The sequence below is a fragment of the Periplaneta americana genome, chromosome 11 (genome assembly GCF_040183065.1).
Source record: "Periplaneta americana isolate PAMFEO1 chromosome 11, P.americana_PAMFEO1_priV1, whole genome shotgun sequence".
NCBI classification, from domain to species: domain Eukaryota; kingdom Metazoa; phylum Arthropoda; class Insecta; order Blattodea; family Blattidae; genus Periplaneta; species Periplaneta americana.
The window spans coordinates 164,103,792-164,124,499 of record NC_091127.1 but is presented as its reverse complement, the minus strand read 5'-3'; the positions used below and the strand labels follow the sequence as shown (position 1 = coordinate 164,124,499).

General features: G+C 33.2%; 2 protein-coding genes across 2 annotated transcripts in view; both read left to right on the top strand.

Moving 5' to 3' along the window:
- The window catches only part of LOC138708572 (insulin-like growth factor-binding protein complex acid labile subunit), a 35,690-nt gene extending 21,012 nt beyond the window's left edge, over positions 1-14,678 (top strand). The window contains exon 3 of the mRNA XM_069838689.1: positions 14,523-14,678. Within this exon, the coding sequence (XP_069694790.1) occupies positions 14,523-14,678 (156 nt within the window). The remainder of the gene's footprint in view (positions 1-14,522) is intronic.
- On the top strand, positions 14,595-20,148 carry LOC138709558 (uncharacterized). Its single transcript, XM_069840417.1, has 2 exons — positions 14,595-14,716; positions 17,889-20,148. The coding sequence occupies exon 2, from the start codon at positions 17,902-17,904 to the stop codon at positions 19,951-19,953; it is 2,052 nt and encodes a 683-aa protein (XP_069696518.1). The 5' UTR covers positions 14,595-14,716; positions 17,889-17,901; the 3' UTR covers positions 19,954-20,148.
- Positions 20,149-20,708: the final 560 nt, after the last annotated feature.

Genomic DNA, 20,708 nt, shown 5'->3' with positions numbered 1-20,708 from the left:
ATTTATTTTGTAAGAAATAATTATAAATATATTTACATGCATTGTAAAATACATTTATTTTATAAACACATTTAAATAAAGGGTCTTCCAATAAGAACGTCCTACTTTTTAACATCTATATATATAATTTCAACTGGTAATGGAAATTACGGGAAAACGGCTGAACGGATTTTAATAAATGGCCCCTCATTTTGAAGCTTGGAACCCAAAGTTTTTCGAAAAGTAGTAGTTTTCAGTGAAATGTCAATTTTCCTACATAATTTTCCTATTTTCCAAAATCCATCTGTTGTCAGTTTTGAGAACTAATTTTATCGAATCACGGCCGACTTGATTGAATTTCAGAACAAAACACATACTACAATAAACAATAGGCTATTACACGAAGGCCATGACCTGCAGGATTGCCGACATATTTAGAGCTCAATTCAATTTGTTATTAAAAACTGATTCTGTAGTGTATAATAATTTTCTGAGTACAGCTATGTATTGGATATTCAAATCTACGAAACTTGAGGTGGTTTGATGACATTATTATCATTAGAAATTAAATATTATTATAGTTAATATCATGATGCATCTATTTTTCATTAGATTGTACATAATATTGATGCTATATTGATGACATGAAAGTGAAACGTTTTGAGGTTATGTAAGTAAATGTAGAGAATATCTTAATTTAGATCTTCATTTCTATAATTTACTGAGTGGCTGCTATATATAACTACAAAACTTAAGTAAGATAATAATATTGTTATTAAAAATCAAATATTTTTATACTTATTAGCCCAGTGGGGTTGGGTCTTTTTCATATACTTAATGGCGGTGTAGTGTAGATATTGATATGTGTCATTGTCTTCAGTATTGGCTCGAGAGAGCGCAAAAATTGCAGTTCCTAAGGAAAGATCAAAAGGTATTACTTACAGATAAAATAAGAGGCCTAGAAAATTTTGTAGTCTCCAGATCATTTCAGCAAGATCTCTTAGTAGGATAAAATGATTTTACGCTCTACATTTCAAGTTCTACATGCAGCAGCTATACGAAAATGCTATTGTTCGAAAGTTTAGCAAACCTGACATTTTTTTAACTTTTGCCTGCAATCCACAATGACCTGAAATAGCTACTGCTATCGTCCTGACATTGATACTTGCGTTTTCGCGTTGAAACTCAAAAACTGAAGTTGGATAGGTTCAAGAAAAAGTATTTGGCCAAAAAAAATCCATTCAGAGGGAGTATGTTTCATTATTATGGAAGCAAATAACTATCGAAAAGACAAGTATTCTTCATTGAAAATAAATCTGAAAAATTTTTATTTGAACGTCCAACGAACTTAGTTTGCAGCAGCATTTGCTGCACAAGCCACTAGTACAGTATAATAGCTACCGTGTTTATGAAGCTATAACAGTCACTTTTTTTCCATGGTTACTGTAGTTATTGACAAATAATCATGGAACATTACACCATTTCACAACGCGTAGGAATCGTTTAAATTTAATGTAAAAATGAGTCATCTGTTCTTCAAGGTGCGAGAGAAGAATTCGACGTTTGACCGAAGAATTTGAGGCAACTGCTTGTCGCAAATCAAACGATGCCTAGTTTCAGGAAGATGGCGCTCACGAAACAGTGGACCTTTTTGGGAGAAGTTCAGGTGGTTATTGTGGTAGTGATGTCAACTGGCACCCAGAATCATGTGATTTAACGCCGCTGGATTACTTCTTATGGGGTTATGTTAATTCACGTCTTTATTCCAACAAGCCAGAAACAGTTAATGACCTTGGAACATCACGTGCGTTATTCATGAAATTGTGTTTGGTTTATATTTGACTGTCATTGAAAATTGGAAGACTCGTTTACGCGCAACTCAACGAAGCCGTGGCGGCCATTTAACTGACGTTCTCTTCCATACGTAATGACATTAAGTGTGCTTCAGAATAATAGTAATTAATAAATGAATCTCTTTGGTTTATACAATCTGTTCATTTTAATAATATGACACTCTTATTGGAAGATACTTTTTAACAAAGAGGTAATTTATGAGTATGTCATCATTGATCATTTATTAAAAATAAGGCATATATGACTCTAAGAATGAAGTAAATTTTTCATTTACCTGTATCTGCATGATCTTATTTATGTCTGGTAAGACTAAAGCATCAGGATTGTTGACAAAAATTCTTGTATATTGAAAGGATATTTACCCTTTGTTAAACGCATATGAAAATGCAAGGCAGTACTAGAATTTAAATAAATAAATAAATAAAGAAACAAATAAATAAATAAAGAAAGAAAGAAAGAAAGAACGAAATAAATAAATAAAAAATAAATAAGTAAATAAATAAATATACACTGGTCAAAAAAAGTTAAGCATATTTCCAGTTTACCCAATAATACCTGATATTTATGTTTCTTTTGGTTTTATGTGGCACGTATTATGTTTACCAATTCAAACTCTTTCATTTGTTTTATTCTGCATCACTAGGTAACATCCAAATCACGGCTAGTAAACAAAGCCTGTAATTCGAGCAAAGTTCAATCAGTGTCGTTTTGCTTCATAGTGCAGTACAATGGCTCGGAACACCCTTACAATGGCAGACCGCATCAAAATCATCACTTTGATGGAACAAAACATGAGACAAGTTGATGTTGCTAACATCCTTCATGTGAATCAGAGTATTGTCTCCAGACTGTGGAGAAAGTTCCAGGAAACCCAGTCAATAGCAGATAGACCGTCCACGCAAAACAACACCAGGTCAGGACCGGTATGTAAGGTTATCTGCACGTAGCAACCCTATAGCCTCAGCTACAACTCTGCGCCATGATCTGCGCGAAGCCACTGGTGTTGTTGTAAGTAGCCAAACTGTGCGCAGTAGACTTCATGACATAGGGTTGTATGCTCGAAGACCACTCAAGACTCCAGCACTCCGTCCACATCACAGGGGTGCTCGTGCAAGATGGGCTAGAGCACATGAGAATTGGACACGAGGCCAATGGACCAGAACTTTATTCTCAGACGAAGTGAGAATGGGCCTACACCCTGACAACAACTCTATTCGCGTATGGAGACGAACAGGGGAACGAAATCATCCCTCAATGACCGTGGAACGTCACCAACAGTTTGGTGGTTCAATCTTGTTTTAGGCAGGTGTCATGTTTGGCCGCCGCACACCACTGGTTTCAATAGAGGGAAACATGACTGCTGCCGTGTATGAGAACAACATCCTCCAACCCATAGTAAGTGGTTTTGCAGAGACTGTAGGAGAAGGGTTCACTCTACAGGACGATAATGCTCGGCCTCATCGTGCTCATAGTGTGCAGCGGTATCTGGTAGAACATGGGATCCGAAGAATGGATTGGCCAGCATGCTCACTGGATATGAACTGCATAGAGCATGCATGGAGCTTTCTCAGGAGAGCCATTTCCAATCGTCCACATCACCCATTAACGATTCAAGAACTCAGGAATGCTGCCTTGGAAGAATGGGACAATTTGCCTCAGGAGAGCTTAGATGCATTGGTACTGTGTATGCCCCGTCGCATACAAGAGTGCCTCAGGGTTCGTGGAGGACCAACACGTTATTAAACAGGGTACTGAAAGCACAATTTCCTTTTCTTTGATGATGTACGAATTTCAACTTCCCTTATCTTTTCCGTTGTTTCCAAACAATGCAACTTTTTCATTTCATATTGAGTCCATTGTTAACAAACAGTGTATTTCTGCTTTTAAGTTTATTCTGTGGAACCAAGAAACCCAATTATAATTTATCTATTTTATTTTAATTAATAAAAACCGTTATATGCCTAATTATGCTTAACTTTTTTGACCAGTGTATATATATATATATATATATATATATATATATATATATATATATATAAGTTGAAACTATATCTTGGATGAAGTAATTTGAAAAATACTGCAAGTCTCAGCTGGGATTGCAATAAATTATTCCCAGAAACTGTTACATACACTAAGCAGATACTGTAGCACTATGCTTATTCACAGTGGTGGATATGCCGAAATTAATTTTATTTGAACACTAGCCGTACCCGTGCGCTCCGCTGCACCTGTTAGAAATAAGTATAAAGTAATTACGTAATTAAAATACGACGTTTGATCCAGGGAACATTCGTGTTTGATAGAAGGATAAATCGTTTAATATGTTACTTAATTGAAATTGTATTTAAATAATTAAAATGCGATCATTTTGGTCCAGAGACCACTCATTTGGTGCAATGACAATTCCTTTAACATGTTTCTTATTTGTTATTACACGCAACTATAGTTTAATGAAGATTGACATATCATTTAGTTTTATTGTGTATACTTTATATTACTTGCTATATGGTTCCATTGAATTATGATAATAACTTAATTTTAATCCTTGTTTTCTACGTCTTCAGTAAATGGCGCTTGGCCCACTATGGTTCTGAAACTTTCAAATAACTTAAATAGTAATACAGCATAAACAGTGATATGTAATTATATTTCTTTCTTTCGAAAATGTAAGAATTCACGATCTCCTATGTACATTGCCATGGAATGAATAAATGTGTTTTTTCTTCCTACTCAAAAATTTTATATTTTGCACATGGGAATTACTGCAGGAACAACAACGCTACAATCTGAGGCGGCGGTGAAAACGTATTGTATTGTTATTTTAAAAGTCTATCAGACCTACCAAATTTTGCATAGAATAAAACTTATCGGAAATCATTTTTAAAGAAACTTTTGTTACGTAACATTTTTCACAAAAAAAATAATAAGCGAGATATTTCGATTTAATTCAGGCCCCGTTAAATGAAGTATTTTGAATGCCATATAGCCTAAAATCTAAATTACAACGAACTTAACTTATATTTCAATTTTCATCGAAATCCGTTCAGCCATTATCGTGTGAGAAGGTAACAAACATCCAGACAGACAGACATACAAACAAAAATGTCAAAAAAGCGATTTTCGGTCTCAGGATGAATAATTATACATGTTAACACCAATTATTTTTGGAAAAGGGAAAATTAACAGAAAATTTTCGGCTACATATTTATTATTATATTATATTGTATTGTATTGTATTGTATTGTATTGTATTGTATTGTATTGTATTGTATTGTATTGTATTGTATTGTATTGTATTGTATTATATTATATATTATATTATATTATATTATATTATATAAAAAGTGCGTTGATAACGGATGTACTCCGATGAGAAAGTTTTTAATTTGTTGTGGGAGCTCTTGAATCTCAGAAGCAACAACCTTTACAACATAGCAACATAATCTGCTTGGCTCATTACCCAATTCTTTTTTTTTTTTTTTTGCATTGCATTTATTGCATATATAGTCTATTTGATGTATTTTAACACGATTCAATTGAGCATAGTTAAAATTTGAATTATAAAATAATGGATTGCTAAGCTAACGTACTATTACTGCATATTAAATCAATACACTCTCGTTGTTCATTAATTCTCTGAGATTAAAATGAGTGTGTACATAAATATTATTTTAAGAAATACAGAAAACGAATGTACAAAAAAGCCTATCAAATTTTCTGTGCATAGGAATAGTTTAATAGCTTTCGATTGTTGCTGTCCAAGGCCCCTTTATCGATTGTTGTTGCCCAAGGCCCCTTATAGACGAAGTCATTTGTTATTTCATTGCACCGTCTTAGATGGCGTTATCTTAATTTTAAAACTCATTTATCTCATTAAATATCAGTCCTATCAAATTTTTGAAAAGAATAAAACTTATCGTAAATCATTTTTAAAGAAACGTTTGTTATGTAACATTTTTCAGAAAAATCAATAATAAGCGAGATATTTCGATTTATTTAATTCAGGCCCCCTTATAACCCCCCTTTAAGTAATGTATTTTGAATGCCATATAGCCTAAAATCTAAGTTACAACGAACTTAATTTATATTCCAATTTTCATCGAAATCGGTTCAGCCATTATCGCGTGAAAAGGTAACAAACATACAGACAGACATATAAACAAAAATTTCAAAAATGCGATTTTCGGTTTCATGGTGGTTAATTATACATGTTAGGACAAATTATTTTTTGAAAATCGAAAATTACCAGAAACATTTCGGCTACAGATTTATTATTAGTATAGATTAGTCAATGTGTATTACTTTGTTAAGAAAATTAAACTATAATTTATTGAACGACACGCATACAATTAAACTTTTAATATTTTAGTGCTTTCATTCTTATTGTAATTGTAACTGTAAATTTAATATTAATTGTAATTGAATCGGTTATTTTTAAAACCCCGCAAGTCACTCATTTTGTCATTTTCGTTTTATGTGAAAAAGATGAAAATCGCAACCTAGACGCATCATTTTATGTTGAAACATCGCAAGTCTGGTGTAGAGAATGCTTGGTTTTGAAACCAGGTTGCCAGGCGACGATAAAAAACGAAAGATGCCAAAGCAAAATGAATGAGATGTATAAACAATTGAATACTCTTTCAAATTTAAGTATCACAATATAGGGGTGTCATTTGAAATTTCGAAGTCGGGGTGGCTGGGGGTAAGGGGATAAAAACTAATATGCAATATTAAGACTGCTTCTAAACTTACCCCTCAATATCTAAATTGACGTGTTTTTTGTTTAATTAAATCCTATTTAAATTATAGAGTTATTTAGACTGGGAAATTTTGAAATGAACGCTCTGTATAAGGTAACTATTTATATAAAAAGAAGGAAAATATTTACTTCTACGATTTTGGTCAAAAACCCAGTCCTAATGTCCCTTAAGTCACGTACTTAATGGTTTCTGGACGTAACCACTTCTCACCGCTATAGAATGTGTTCTCTGTAGGCACTGTTGATAGCACACAAGTCACTGATATAGTATTACCCGTACAAGCCGAGTGAGGGCTTGGTAGATGAGCGCGTCACTTATTCTGTTTACGAACGATACCGTCCTGCAGGCGGTACAGTCATACTTTATTGAAGCACCAGACACTAACGCAACGTCTTCTTTTTTTTTTTTCTTTTTTCTTTTTTTTTTATTTAACGACGCTCGTAATTGCAGAGGTTATATCAGCGTCGCCGGATGTGCCGGAATTTTGTCCCGCAGGAGTTCTTTTACATGCCAGTAAACCTACCGACATGAGCCTGTCGCATTTAAGCAGACTTAAATGCCATCGACCTGGCCCGGGATCGAACCCGCAACCTTGGGCATAGAAGGCCAGCGCTATACCAACTCGCCAACCAGGTCGACTAACGCAACGTCATATGATGCGACCACGTGATGCATTTGTAATAATAATAATAATAATAATAATAATAATAATAATAATAATAATAATAATGATTTATTTTAGCTGGCAGAGTTAAGGCCGTAAGGCCTTCTCTTCCACACAACCAGCAAAAAGTGTATATACATATGCATGAACTTACAAAGAATTCAACAATTTGATTTAGATGAGAGTTACATGTATACAAGAGTTATTTACGAATTAAACAACATAATACTATGAACTATTAATTAAACACTGAAATAAACTGTGTAGCAGAATTAAACTAAAATACATAGAATGTTAATATATTTCAAATGATATTAGATAATAGAAAGAGATTATTATGAGACAATTAAAATACAGCACAATCAGGATGATGTCTAAAGAAAAAAGTAACAGTGTAGTCTGTAATATTTTAAATCAGTATGATTGGAGTGAAATGCTAATAAGGTTATCTTTTAAGCTGTTCTTAAAGGTGTTTGTTGTCTTGCAGCCCCTAATACTTTGTGACAAGGAATTCCATTGACGCGAGGTGGATATTGTAAAAGATGAGGAATAACAAGATGTTCTATGAAGAGGTATATTTAGCGTGCCACAGATAAGTGATCTGGTATTTACGTCGTGGTTAGAGTATAGATAAGAGAAACGAGACGAAAGGTAATTTGGTGTTGAGGTGTGCAGAATTCGAAAGAGTAAAGACAAAGAGTGTAAAGTTCTGCGTTCTTTAAGTCGGAGCCACAAGAGACTGGATTTCATGGCATAATTGTTGCTTTGACATAAGAAAAAATCTTGTATCAATACATAAATAAATACAATTTAAAAAGTTGATATTTATTAGTGATATACTTAGTTACATATAATTTCACTTACTTGTTATAAATAATATATTTAATTAAACATAATATATAGCGTTCCGCCCAGGTATTTATGTGTACTCGTAATTCTTGTAATTTGTAATATTGGTTCATTTAACACTTGCATATCCATTGAGTGTAATTTCTAGGCCTTATGTTATTTTGTAATTATTATTTAGTATGTTTGCATTACTTTACTGAACTTGTGTTTATAGGACTATATCAATTTTTTAGTGATCTTTAAATATTAGTCTGTAATCATTAACTTGAATTACTGCAAACTGTGTCATTTTATTTTGTTTCTGGCCAAGTGGAAGAGAAGGCTTGAATAAACAAATATTATTATTATTATTATTATTATTGTTATTTATACTCACAACACAAAAAGAATATAACTATTATCATATTATACAGTAATTACATTTTGAACATAATTCACTGTAATAATATTTAGTGTTTTTATACAGGCACAATAGTTTCTGTCACACTCAGGACGAGGAGAAATTGAAGAAAATTTTATTGCAATAAACAAAAAAATAACCCATACGGAATCAGTAAGTTATGTGTAGTAAATAATAATATCAGTCACCAAAATCATGATTTTAATTTGATTCGAATCTACAGAGCTGTACTCAACTAGATTCTACTGTTTTTCTACGATCTACCTACCTATGGTAATGTCTTACGCGACAAACTGTAGGTAGATTTACTGCGTACTTTCTGACACCCGTTCACCGGGGTTGTCGGCTTGACTCTCCCAAAATCCGCAAGCTGTAAAAGCGGGCGCGCGGAGGATTGTTCATCCAGTCCGTATGCGACCAATTAAATATGGCTTTTATTCATACTTATACATCTTGATTACAGAACTTTTAACATTGTATAATACATATTCCGAAGCTTTTATTCACATGTATTTGCACGATCATCTTTTTGTTTGAGAGAATTATAGCATCAGAACACCTCATTGTATTCGTTAAATGTATATTAATGTTCATAGATGTTGTAGCAGCTTCTACATCTTTTCCAGTTGCATTTCAGAAAATATCAATTGTATTTCAGATTTGTCATTTGTATTGCAGATTGGTTAATTCATTTTCAGAAGACATTTCAATTGTATTTCACATTTGTTAATTTAATTTCAGATAGTATCATTTGTATTTCAGATTTGTCAATTTAATTTCAGATAGTATCATTTATATTTCAGATTAGTCAATTCATTTTCAGGCAGTATCAATTCTATTTCAGAAGACATCAATTGTATTTCAGATTTGTCAATTTAATTTCAGATAGTATCATTTGTATTTCAGATTAGTCAATTCATTTTCAGACAGTATCAATTGTATTTCAGAAGACATCAATTGTATTTCAGATTTGTCAATTTAATTTCAGATAGTATCATTTGTATTTCAGATTAGTCAATTCATTTTCAGACAGTATCAATTGTATTTCAGAAGGCATCAATTGCATTTCAGATTTGTCAATTTAATTTCAGATAGTATCATTTGTATTTCAGATTAGTCAATTCAATTTCAGGCAGTATCAATTGCATTTCAGAAGACATCAATTGTATTTCAGATTTGTCAATTTAATTTCAGATAGTATCATTTATACTTCAGATTAGTCAATTCATTTTCAGACAGTATCAATTGCATTTCAGAAGACATCAATTGTATTTCAGATTTGTCAATTTAATTTCAGATAGTATCATTTGTATTTCAGATTAGTCAATTCAATTTCAGATGGTATCAATTGTATTTCAGAAGACATCAATTGTATTTCAGATTTGTCAATTGTATTTCAGAAACTATCATTTGTATTTCAGAAGTTACGGTTGGCACCTTATTCTCCAATGTTAAATCCAATCGAGATCATTTGGTGTAAAGTGAAGATGTACGTAAAAACCCATTTTGGAATTCCTGACGTCATAGCTCCTGGTGTTGTAGGCTAATTTACCTACTGTAGAGAGTAAAATTGATGAAGCAACACACACAATATTGTTGGTGGTGATTGTGCTCGTGCAGTACAATTCATCAAGCTGCAGCTTTAGCTATGGTGAATATGCCTGTCGGCGCTAAAATGCAATAAAGTTGAGGATTTTTTAAATCCATTTTCCATTTTTTTAAATATATGTTAAAATCTCAAGTAGGCCTACATTTGTTATTTTGTGAAATAAAAGTGACTATGTAATCTTAAATACTGTTAGGTTTCGTAACAAGCTGTCTTTTACGGTGATGGGTTGTTATCCCTTCGCCCAACCCCCAAGCTGGAGGACCACCCCTTATCGGCTGTCCACGACTGCTTATTCAATATATTCGCAGCTACCCTCCATATCTGGAGGCCGTCTCCTCTATCCGCAACCTGAGGACGCGCCATATCACTTTTGTTGACGTCGTATAAAATTTTGTCGAAGGAATAACTACCTCTTCGCTACTAAGAATGCCGCTGAAATCCTGTATTTTCCTGAAAGTCTTGAAGTCGAATTTTTTAAGGTAAGAATACATTCACGTTATACTCTTTATAATAGAATTTAATTTAATGTCTCTTGCCAATTGGAGATTACTTGATGAGCAAATTTTATTGTATAAAATATTCAACGGTCTACTGGATAACAGCGAAATATTATCACAAATCCAATTTAACACTAGAAGATCACATTTAAGAAATCGTCAATATTGTTGTATTATAAAAAACCAAACACTTCAGCAGATAAAAAATCACCAGTGTTAAATATGTGTAATTTAATGTAAAACATAGGACCTAGATTTCAATATTTCTTACATGAAGTATTTAAACATTTTCTTATTAATATACTGAAGGTAACTGATTTTTAAATAGTATTGCTATTTATTACTGTGTAGTTGCCATGCATAGCTATATTTTACATCTTTTGGTTATATCTATATGTATCTATTTTTTTATTTCGTATCTTTCATTTATATCTATATTTATTCATTCATAGTGTTCTGTCCAAGAGCAGGTCTTTCACTGCAAACCCAACATTCCTCAGTCTTTCCTATTTTCTGCCTTCCTCTTTGTCTCCTGATATGTGTTAAAAACCTTGGAGTTTACTTTGATACGCATTTAAACTGGAATAACCAAGTAACCCATATTACCAAAAAAAGTGCTTTCCATACTACATTCCTTAAACAGCATTCGAAAATTCCTTCCGCTATCACTCAAGAAAATACTAGTGGAAACATTAGTAATGTTCCACTTCGATTATTGCGATTTTCTACTGACTGACCTCAATGTCAACCAGTCGCAAAAATTACAACGTGTTCATAATTCTTGTGTTCGCTTCGTCTGAGATGTCCGTCGCGCTGACCACATTACCCCATTCTTCCAAACTCTAAACTGGCTACGGCTTAACGAAAGTAGAAATTTTCATTCTCTTGTTCTCCTTTTCCAAGTCCTTCACACCTCTACACCTACCTACCTTGCCTCCCGTTTCAGTTACCTGTCATCATATCGTAATGTCTTCACACGCACGCAAAATAGCCGCATACTAGCCATACCAACACATAAGACATCATCGTATTCATCATCATACACAATCTCGCTCTCGCGCTTGTGGAATACCCAACCCAGTGACACCAGAGACTGTCGGAATTTCGTAGCATTCAAAAGCAAACTTATTAAGCATTTTCTTACTGCGTAGAGTAGGTTTAATTTTTACTTAATTAATAAAAAAATATTTCTCTCTTCTTAACTTTTACAATAAACTGTCTAGCTTTTATTAATCAGTTAATTTTTTAGTACTTTGACTTTTATTGTATTTGTAAATTTAATATTAATTGTAATCATAATTGTAATTGTATTCTTAATATTGTAGTTGTAATCCCCTGGTAGAGGGGAAGAGAAGGCCTGATAGCCTTATCTCTACCAGGTTAAATAAATAAATAAATAAATAAATAAATAAATAAATAAATAAATAAATAAATACATAAATAAATACATAAATAAATAAATAAATACATAAATAAATAAATACATAAATAAATAAATAAATACACAAATAAATAAATAAATACACAAATAAATAAATAAATACACAAATAAATAAATAAATAAATAAATACATAAATAAATAAATAAATAAATAAGTAAATAAATAAATACATAAATACATAAATAAATACATAAATAAATAAATAAATAAATACATAAATAAATAAATAAATAAATAAATAAATAAATACATAAATAAGTAAATAAATAAATACATAAATACATAAATAAATACATAAATAAATAAATAAATAAATAAATAAATAAATAAATAAATAAATAAATAAATAAATAAATAAGTAAAATGATCCATATATCTTAATGTCGTCTGATACCTTCTTCTACCCCGAACTCTTCTCCCGTTCACCATTCCTTCCAGTGCATCCTTCAGTAGGCAGTTTCTTCTCAGCCAGTGACCCAACCAATCCTTTTCCTCTTCCTGATCAGTTTCAGCATCATTCTTTCTTCACCCACTCTTGCCAACACAGCTTCGTTTCTCATTCTGTCTGTCACTTTACGCGCTCCATCCTTCTCCATATCCAAATTGCAAACGCTTAGATTCGCTTTTCTTCATTTCATCTTAATCTCTGTGTCTGTCTTTTATTTACGTATGTATTTGTCCGTTTTTTTTTTTTCATTTCTCATTTGTAAACATATCTGTATCTTGCATTTGTAATCTATTTTTATCTCTTTTTCATGTTATCTCCATTTTGTTATGTCCTAAGCAAATATTTGTACTGTCTATTGTAATTGAGGCTTTGCCCTGTTATAGACATAAATAAATTAAATTAAATAATAGTGTCATCACATTGATAGCTATCCAAATCTTGTATTTATCCTAATCAATTAAAATGAACAAAAAAAAAGAAAATGTAAATTAATGTTGGAAATATGCATAATAAAATTTAAAAAAAATAACGATCTGTAACAATATGTGGTGGCTATCAATACGATAAGAATTTACTGAAAAATAAATAATATACAGTGATTATATTATAAAGATGAATAGAGATGGTGATTGATGATGTTCAATTAAGATTTTTAAATGGTTGCTTCAATTGTCTGAAGAGTCTTTTCAGGAGCCTTTAATTTTCTGAGAATCTGCAATGTAAATTTAGGAATTCTTCCTCACGGACCCAACATACATCCAATGACATTCCATTAAAATTAAATAATGTGAAACTAGGAACCAGCACACTAGAGTGGGTGCTTAGGGAAGCCACCTCATCAAGATTTTTTTTTATTTTAGTATGTTATTTTACAACGCTTTATCAACAGCTTAGGTTAATGTAAAAAACCTCCTACATCTATATTAAGTATTAAATTACATAATTCTGATTGTTGTCTTATACAGTGTAAATGTCCGATTATTAAGGAGTCCTCTGAAGTTAAGTATTTAGGCATAATTTTCGATAATCATTTAAAATGGAACCAACACATTAATTACCTTTGTAATGAATTACGTAAAATAATATATTATTTTGTTTTATTGATGAATTACTTGTCAATAAGTTTATTACGCACAATATATTTAACTTTATTTCAATTGGTAATTATGTATGGAATTTAGGATGAGGTAGCTCATTTAAATCCAATTTTAATCCATTTTATTTATTATAGAAGAAAATAATTATTAAAATATGTCTTCATAAGCCTATTGATTTTCCATCTCAAAAATTGTTTCTAGACTTTAATGTACTTAACATAAGACAAGTTAATTATATTGTATTAATAAAATTCATACATAAAAATCGAAATAATTTTGAGTTGTATTCTCATAGTTATGAAACTAAACGTATGAATTCTTTAAGATTGTTTGAACCAAAATGCACCACTGTTACAGTATTTAATCATAGTAGTAATTTAGGCCCAAGAATATATAACAATTTTATATTTAAATATCCTAATCTTGCCAATCCTAATAGTTCTAGTATTAAATTTAAAAAGTTATGTATGGATTTCATAAAAATTAAAAAATTGTAAATTTAAATTTATATACTATAATTGCATAGTAGACATAAGACAAATTGTATTGTATAATTATTAATTTCAATTCAGGAATCCGCCCCTGAGCACGAGTTCTGCTCTTTCAGGGGCAAATTTTTCTGTGCATATTATATTTTATGTTACAATTATTAGCAAAATAATAAACACATAAATAAATACAGAATAGCTGTACGTAACGATCCCAACAGTAGGTTTTTTCCATTCTCTCCTTCCTTCCACCTGTGTCTTAATTTTTTGATTGTGACAACCAGCAATGGAAAAAGTCCAAACCCCTCACCTAAACATTAATAAATGAATAAATAAATAAATTTTGATAGGCCTAATATTAGAACTCCGCAAGGCTAATCGTTAAAAATTCTGAGCACTGTGGCTGTGTACACGACGCGACGTGTGGTTTCACAGCAGGAAGAGGAAGAGGACGCTGCAACGAGTTCTGAGATAAGGACTGCAGGTCGTACGGCTACTGTCATCTGTTGGATCACAGACTCCGCCGTCCTCGAGGACTGTGTCTCTCAGAGCTGCACCGTCACTATTGAATGCCACTTTGATCCTGGGTGAATCAATTGCCGATGAAGGAAATCAAATATTTTACTTTGGTAAGTGGTTTCGTTTGCTGTAATGGTCCAACGATCTCTTAGCTTTCAATTGTGAGTAATTTAAATACTACTTCCAGAAATTATCATATTTCAACTAGTTTAGATTCCCTGTGAAGTGAATGAATAGTAATATACGTTACAAGAGCGGTATGTTGACGTTTTCATGGTCGAGGAAAAGATTGAAAAAGCGAAACGTAGTTGAGCATTTTTAATTTCCGAGAACGTGAAAACAAACATAGGCCCTAACGCTCGTGTATCGTACATTATTTTGTGCGAAGATCGTTTATTACATACCTGAAAGACGAATTTCTAATTAGTTGCAATAAAATCTCCATGTTGGTTTCAGTTTAATGACGGCAACTTCGGAAAACCAAAATATCTTTCTTCAACATTGTTGCTATAAAATGTTTTCTGTGTTTACTATACTCCAGCAGGCCGTGATATACGTCTGTCTTTTCTTTCCCCCAGTCTATAAATGCGAACTTAAACAAACGGTAAGGTTATGTAATGATTTATTTTTCATTTTAATATTTTAACAATATTATTTATATAACGTATTGTAGTAATAACATCGGCATCTGGAATCTCGTTGATTTTTTCACGGCTTCCTTAATGTTACTTGTATGCAATAAGTTTCGTGGAGTAGTAAACTTTACTTAATTTTTGCAAATATTTAAAAACAATAATTAACATTGCAATTTAGGTGAAATTGCAGTGGTAAGTTTCAAATTTATAATTATTACTGTGTTAAACGTCTCTAAAAATAATATGTTAAAAGCCTAAAGCAGTAAAATGAATGTCGCGCTTAAGCGGTAAGAAGAGGGAAATTGTTATGTGTGTTACGTTGGGAATACTGAATGTGGTATTTCACACTTACCGCGTATTGGTTCTGTGCGGAAAACAAGCAAATACGCATGATGTCGCACAAAATAATTTTCTTTTCAAAGTCTTATTCTGTTATGCAAGTAACTTGATGAGGTAGAGTGAAATCATGGCATATATCGGAACCGGGATACCTCACGACTAGAACTAAATTGATGTTTCACGAAGTTTATATAGGATGATGTCATTCTCGTAGATACAACCCGGTTCGTAACCTATCTTCCACCCCGCTCCAAGAAGCAAACCAAAGTCGACAGAGTACTTTGTGAATTCATAGTAGGCTTAGATAAATGAATCCAGCTGGTTTCAAGGGTTAGCGTGTCACAGTGTTTAAGTGTACGAGGTTACGTGTATCTAAGTAAAAAGTTGCAAAGGCGAAGACGAAACATTCGATTCGCACAGAACTAAAAATTACAAATGATAAATTAATATTGGAAATAACATTCTTACCATAAACGAAGGAAAAATCGTATTTAAGTATGTGAAATTTAAATAAAAATGTGAAAAGTAGTATAATATATACAGGGTGAGTCATAAGTATATTTGGAAAACGCGTGAGCGTGCTCCTGGATAAAAAATAAGAACAATTCCTTATATGAAAATTTGACGGAAAATGCTTATTTATTGCAGAATTGTTCATACTTTATTTTTGTTCTTTTTTGTTGTGTCACAAGTACATGTTTGGAAACTCGTCATTTAACGTTTACAAAAGGTGCTCAACGTGTCCCACTCCATTGTTTACACATACCTGAGCACGACGTACACACGAGTGGCGAGTTCGCTCAAAAGCCATGTTGTCATCACGGATGAATTGGCATGCATTTTCAACACGTTAAAATAGCTCCTCTGCATCATTCACTCATGTTGCATAGACGACAGCCTTCAAGTGACTCGAAAGGTAAAAATCTAATATGGTGAAGTCAGGTGATCTGGGTGGCCAAGGCACTGTATCACCGCATCCAAACAAAACAAAAAATATGTACTACTGTCTTGTCTCTGTGTTGTTTGTAAACAATAAAAAAAAGATAAAGGTATCCCCGTAACATGCCATGAAGACATTTGGGGGGCATGGAGGTAGAGCCCCATGCTTTCCATGACCTCGGGACTAGAATGAGGTGGTGTGGTCGGCACCACGCTCTGACCGCCTTTTACCCCCGCGAAAGACCCGGTACTCAATTTTATAGGAGGCTGAGTGAACCTCGGGGCCGTTCTCAAAGTTTGGCAACGAGAAAAAATCCTGTCACCACGTGGGATCGAACCCCGGACCTTCCAGTCTGTAGCCAATCGCTGGTACAAAATCAAAACAAAAACAACACAATAATATGATCAGATACTTATGAAAACAAAAGTCACTATTACTATTTTTTTTTCAGTAAATAAGCATGTTCCATCAAATTTTCATATTAAGGAATTGTTCTTTTTTTGATCCAGAAGCACGCTCACGCGTTTTCCAAACATACTTATGACTTACCCTGTATATTTAGTATATATATTTATTTAACGTGGTGTCGGCCTGGTTGGCGAGTTGGTATAGCGCTGGCCTTCTATGCCCAAGGTTGCGGGTTCGATCCCGGGCCAGGTCGATGGCATTTAAGTGTGCTTAAATGCGACAGGCTCATGTCAGTAGATTTACTGGCATGTAAAAGAACTCCTGCGGGACAAAATTCCGGCACATCCGGCGACGCTGATTTAACCTCTGCAGTTGCGAGCGTCGTTAAATAAAACATAACATTAACATTTAACGTGGTAGAGATAAGGCCATCAGATCTTCTCTTCCACTCTACCAGTTCAGGCGACTAGAATAGTAACATAACATAAAACAGATGTCAAATGTAAATTTAAGATGGAAATGTCTTCAAATATAAGTTTCCCACAATGAGACATTTTGTTAAGTGGTTATTTTACGACGCTTTTTTCAACTGCTATGGTGATTGAGATGGTGATAATGCCAGCGAAATGAGTCCAGAGTTCAACGCCGAAAGTTACCCTGCATTTGATCGTATTGATTTGACGGAAAGCACCGGAAGAAACCTCAACGAGGCAACTTAATACAAAACGTCTAACTTGAGAGATTTATAAAAGTGACCGAACAATGAAAACGAAGCATTCTAGAACTATCAGGAGTAATTACAATTATAGTAAAATATAGAATCAATATAAAATGGAAACACGCTTCTAGTATAGCCCTTAAGAATATGTGTTATGCACTGCTTGTTAAAAATATATTCTAAAAGAACGGGCGCTTCTTTCCGAACAAGAAAAGGACTAATGCCACTCTTTCTCTCAACAGATCAATCATCAAAATGCCTTCAAGTGTGACAATCATCTTATTCGCCTTACTGCTACTAATACCAGTCCTCACATTTTGGATGTGGTTGCTCATCCTGGTTATACATTCCTCATGGTTGTGTCCCATTGAGTGTTGGTGTCATCCAGAAGAACATCTGGATTGTTCACATGCTGCTTTAAAAGAGATACCTCACATTCATCACAATATTTATCACAGCCCTATTTCTGAAGTGAACCTTGATCACAACAACTTACGCGGACTTGGAAAGGAAGCATTTGTTTCCAAAAATATGTTTCAAATTGAATATTTGAGCCTTAAATATTGCAATATCTCGTGTGTTGAAGTAGACGCTTTCAAAGGTCTCGTATTGCTTCGCCAACTTAACCTACAGCACAACTTGTTAACAAAATTAGAAGTTGGTATTTTTAAGAATATGACACAGATGACAGATCTTCAGTTGGCTTACAACAGAATTGAGAATTTGGAGGCAGGATTATTTGAAGGTTTGGCGTCATTACGCAAGCTGAATTTAGAGCATAATTTGTTAAATAGCTTGAAAATTGGTGCCTTTATTGGACTTACTAATTTGAGTAGACTTAGCCTATCGCACAATAGATTAACAACACTTGATCCAAATGTGTTTATGTATTTGAGTAAGCTGAATTATTTGCCATTAGATGGAAGAAAAGATCTTAAGATTCCAAGTAACAGTTCCTTTCTTAACATAGAGAAAGTTGAGGACTTACACATGTCAGAATGTAATGGAACTTGTGTAATGCCAAGATCATTCGAAAACACAACTAACTTTACAGTACTGGATCTGAGCAACAATAAACTCAAGGTCATTGATGAAAATATATTTAGAGTCATGCCGAGGTTAAGAGAATTACTTTTGTACGGAAATCCTCTGGAATGTGACTGTGGGCTCTTAGAAGTGTGGAGATGGTGCCAGGAACATGACATCATTGTAGGCGAGGAGAGAGAAGTTCCAAGATGTGAGAATCCTGAACAATTGTCAGGAATGTGGTGGGGAGTGCTGGGAAAGGGTCAGTGTACAAATGGAAGTGTAACGTTCAAGGATGGGTACAAGGCTGTAGTTCCAGATTTCGTCAACATAAATGAGTTGTATTTTGTAAGGTACAGAAGTTTTGTAACGTACATTCATTCTGCAATATTCATATTTTTATTTTTATTTGGCACAGTTGGTAATGTGATTATCTTAGTTGTGATAATATGTAATTCAGAAATGCACACTGTTCCCAACGTTTACATAATAAATTTGGCTGTTAGTGACTTATTCTTGTTGGCCACGAACACAATACTTGCTCACATCGATGCTGAGTCAGAATCTTGGCAACTCGGTGAGGTTTCATGTAAGTTGTTTGGTTTTATTCGGCACTCAAGTATAGGAGTGTCAGCGTATTTGATATCTGTTATGAGTATTCAGAGGTATCAAGCAATATCGATGCCTTTATACTGTAGAAGTCAATCCGCGTCAAGAATCGTAACGATCATGTCCGTCCTGGGAGTCTGGACTATATGTTCACTGTTAGCCATTCCTTATACGTTATCTATGCACGTCGAAGATATGGTATGTGTTGTCAATGGCAGTTGGAAGTATTACCAAAAGATAATCGTGTTTGGATTTCTGGTGTTCTGTATTCTTCCTTTGGGTATAACAGTTTGTATGTATTGTCTGACGGCTCGAAATTTAATGAGAAGTACCAATATAACATCCGGAGAAATTCACAACCAAGGAAAATCGCGCAAGAGCGCCGCAAAAACTGTGCTGAGTTTTACAATAGTGTTTGTTGTTAGTTTCCTTCCATATCATATATTGTTGATGATCATTATAAGAGATAACTATGACTATTCAACAGAATTAATGTTTTACATGTACAATATATCCACATACTTACTAATATTTAATTCGTGTTTTAATCCGGTAGCACTGTGTTGTTCTAGTAAGTGTTACAGAAGATACTTCAAGCATTACTTACTGAAATGGTGTGGGAGAATGCCACTGACTACACCAGATATTACTAATGAATGTGTAGGATTATAAATTTTGTATATGTCAGATGAAAATGTATTACGTAAATTAAGAAAAATTATAATTTTCAGTTAATGCAGTATAAAGTCTTATTTTGTATAAGATATTTATTTTATTTTATGAGAATTTTTTTAACCATAGAAAAGGTTAAATATTTAATATGTTATTCCTTATTTATCAAATGTTTGTATATATAGGTCTAATTATGGAAATAAATGAAATTTTATCCATTCGTATCTGTACAATTGTCTTATGATAAGATAAAAGAGAGTTATTATTGACGTCATTTGTGAAATAGAGATTAATAATTGTTTAACGCATATGCAAGTGCGGCGGTAACAATAGAAATAACGAAAAATATCAAAGTTTTTAATATAACATTGACATGAAATACTACCACTACCACTACTACCAGGTTTACAACGAAGAACATATACAGGTTGTATCTACATTGGTGTCAAATATTTCGGGGACATGTTCCTAACACCAAAACATTACAAAAGATTCATATGAACATTGGTCTCAAAATAATTTATTTCAGAGTTACAAGACAAAATTCAATGTTACAAAAATTGCTTGGAGTGGCTTCCTCCTGCTTCGATGTGTCCCCTAAACCTGCATTACATGCTCTGGTGGCGTATTTTGTTGAAAATTCCTGGAGTGTTTCGTATTTCGTGAAATCCAGTTTGGATACGCTCTCAGAATATCAACATTAAGTACAGGAGTCGCATAAACCAGGGGCTTTAAATGTCCCCAGACGAAGAAAT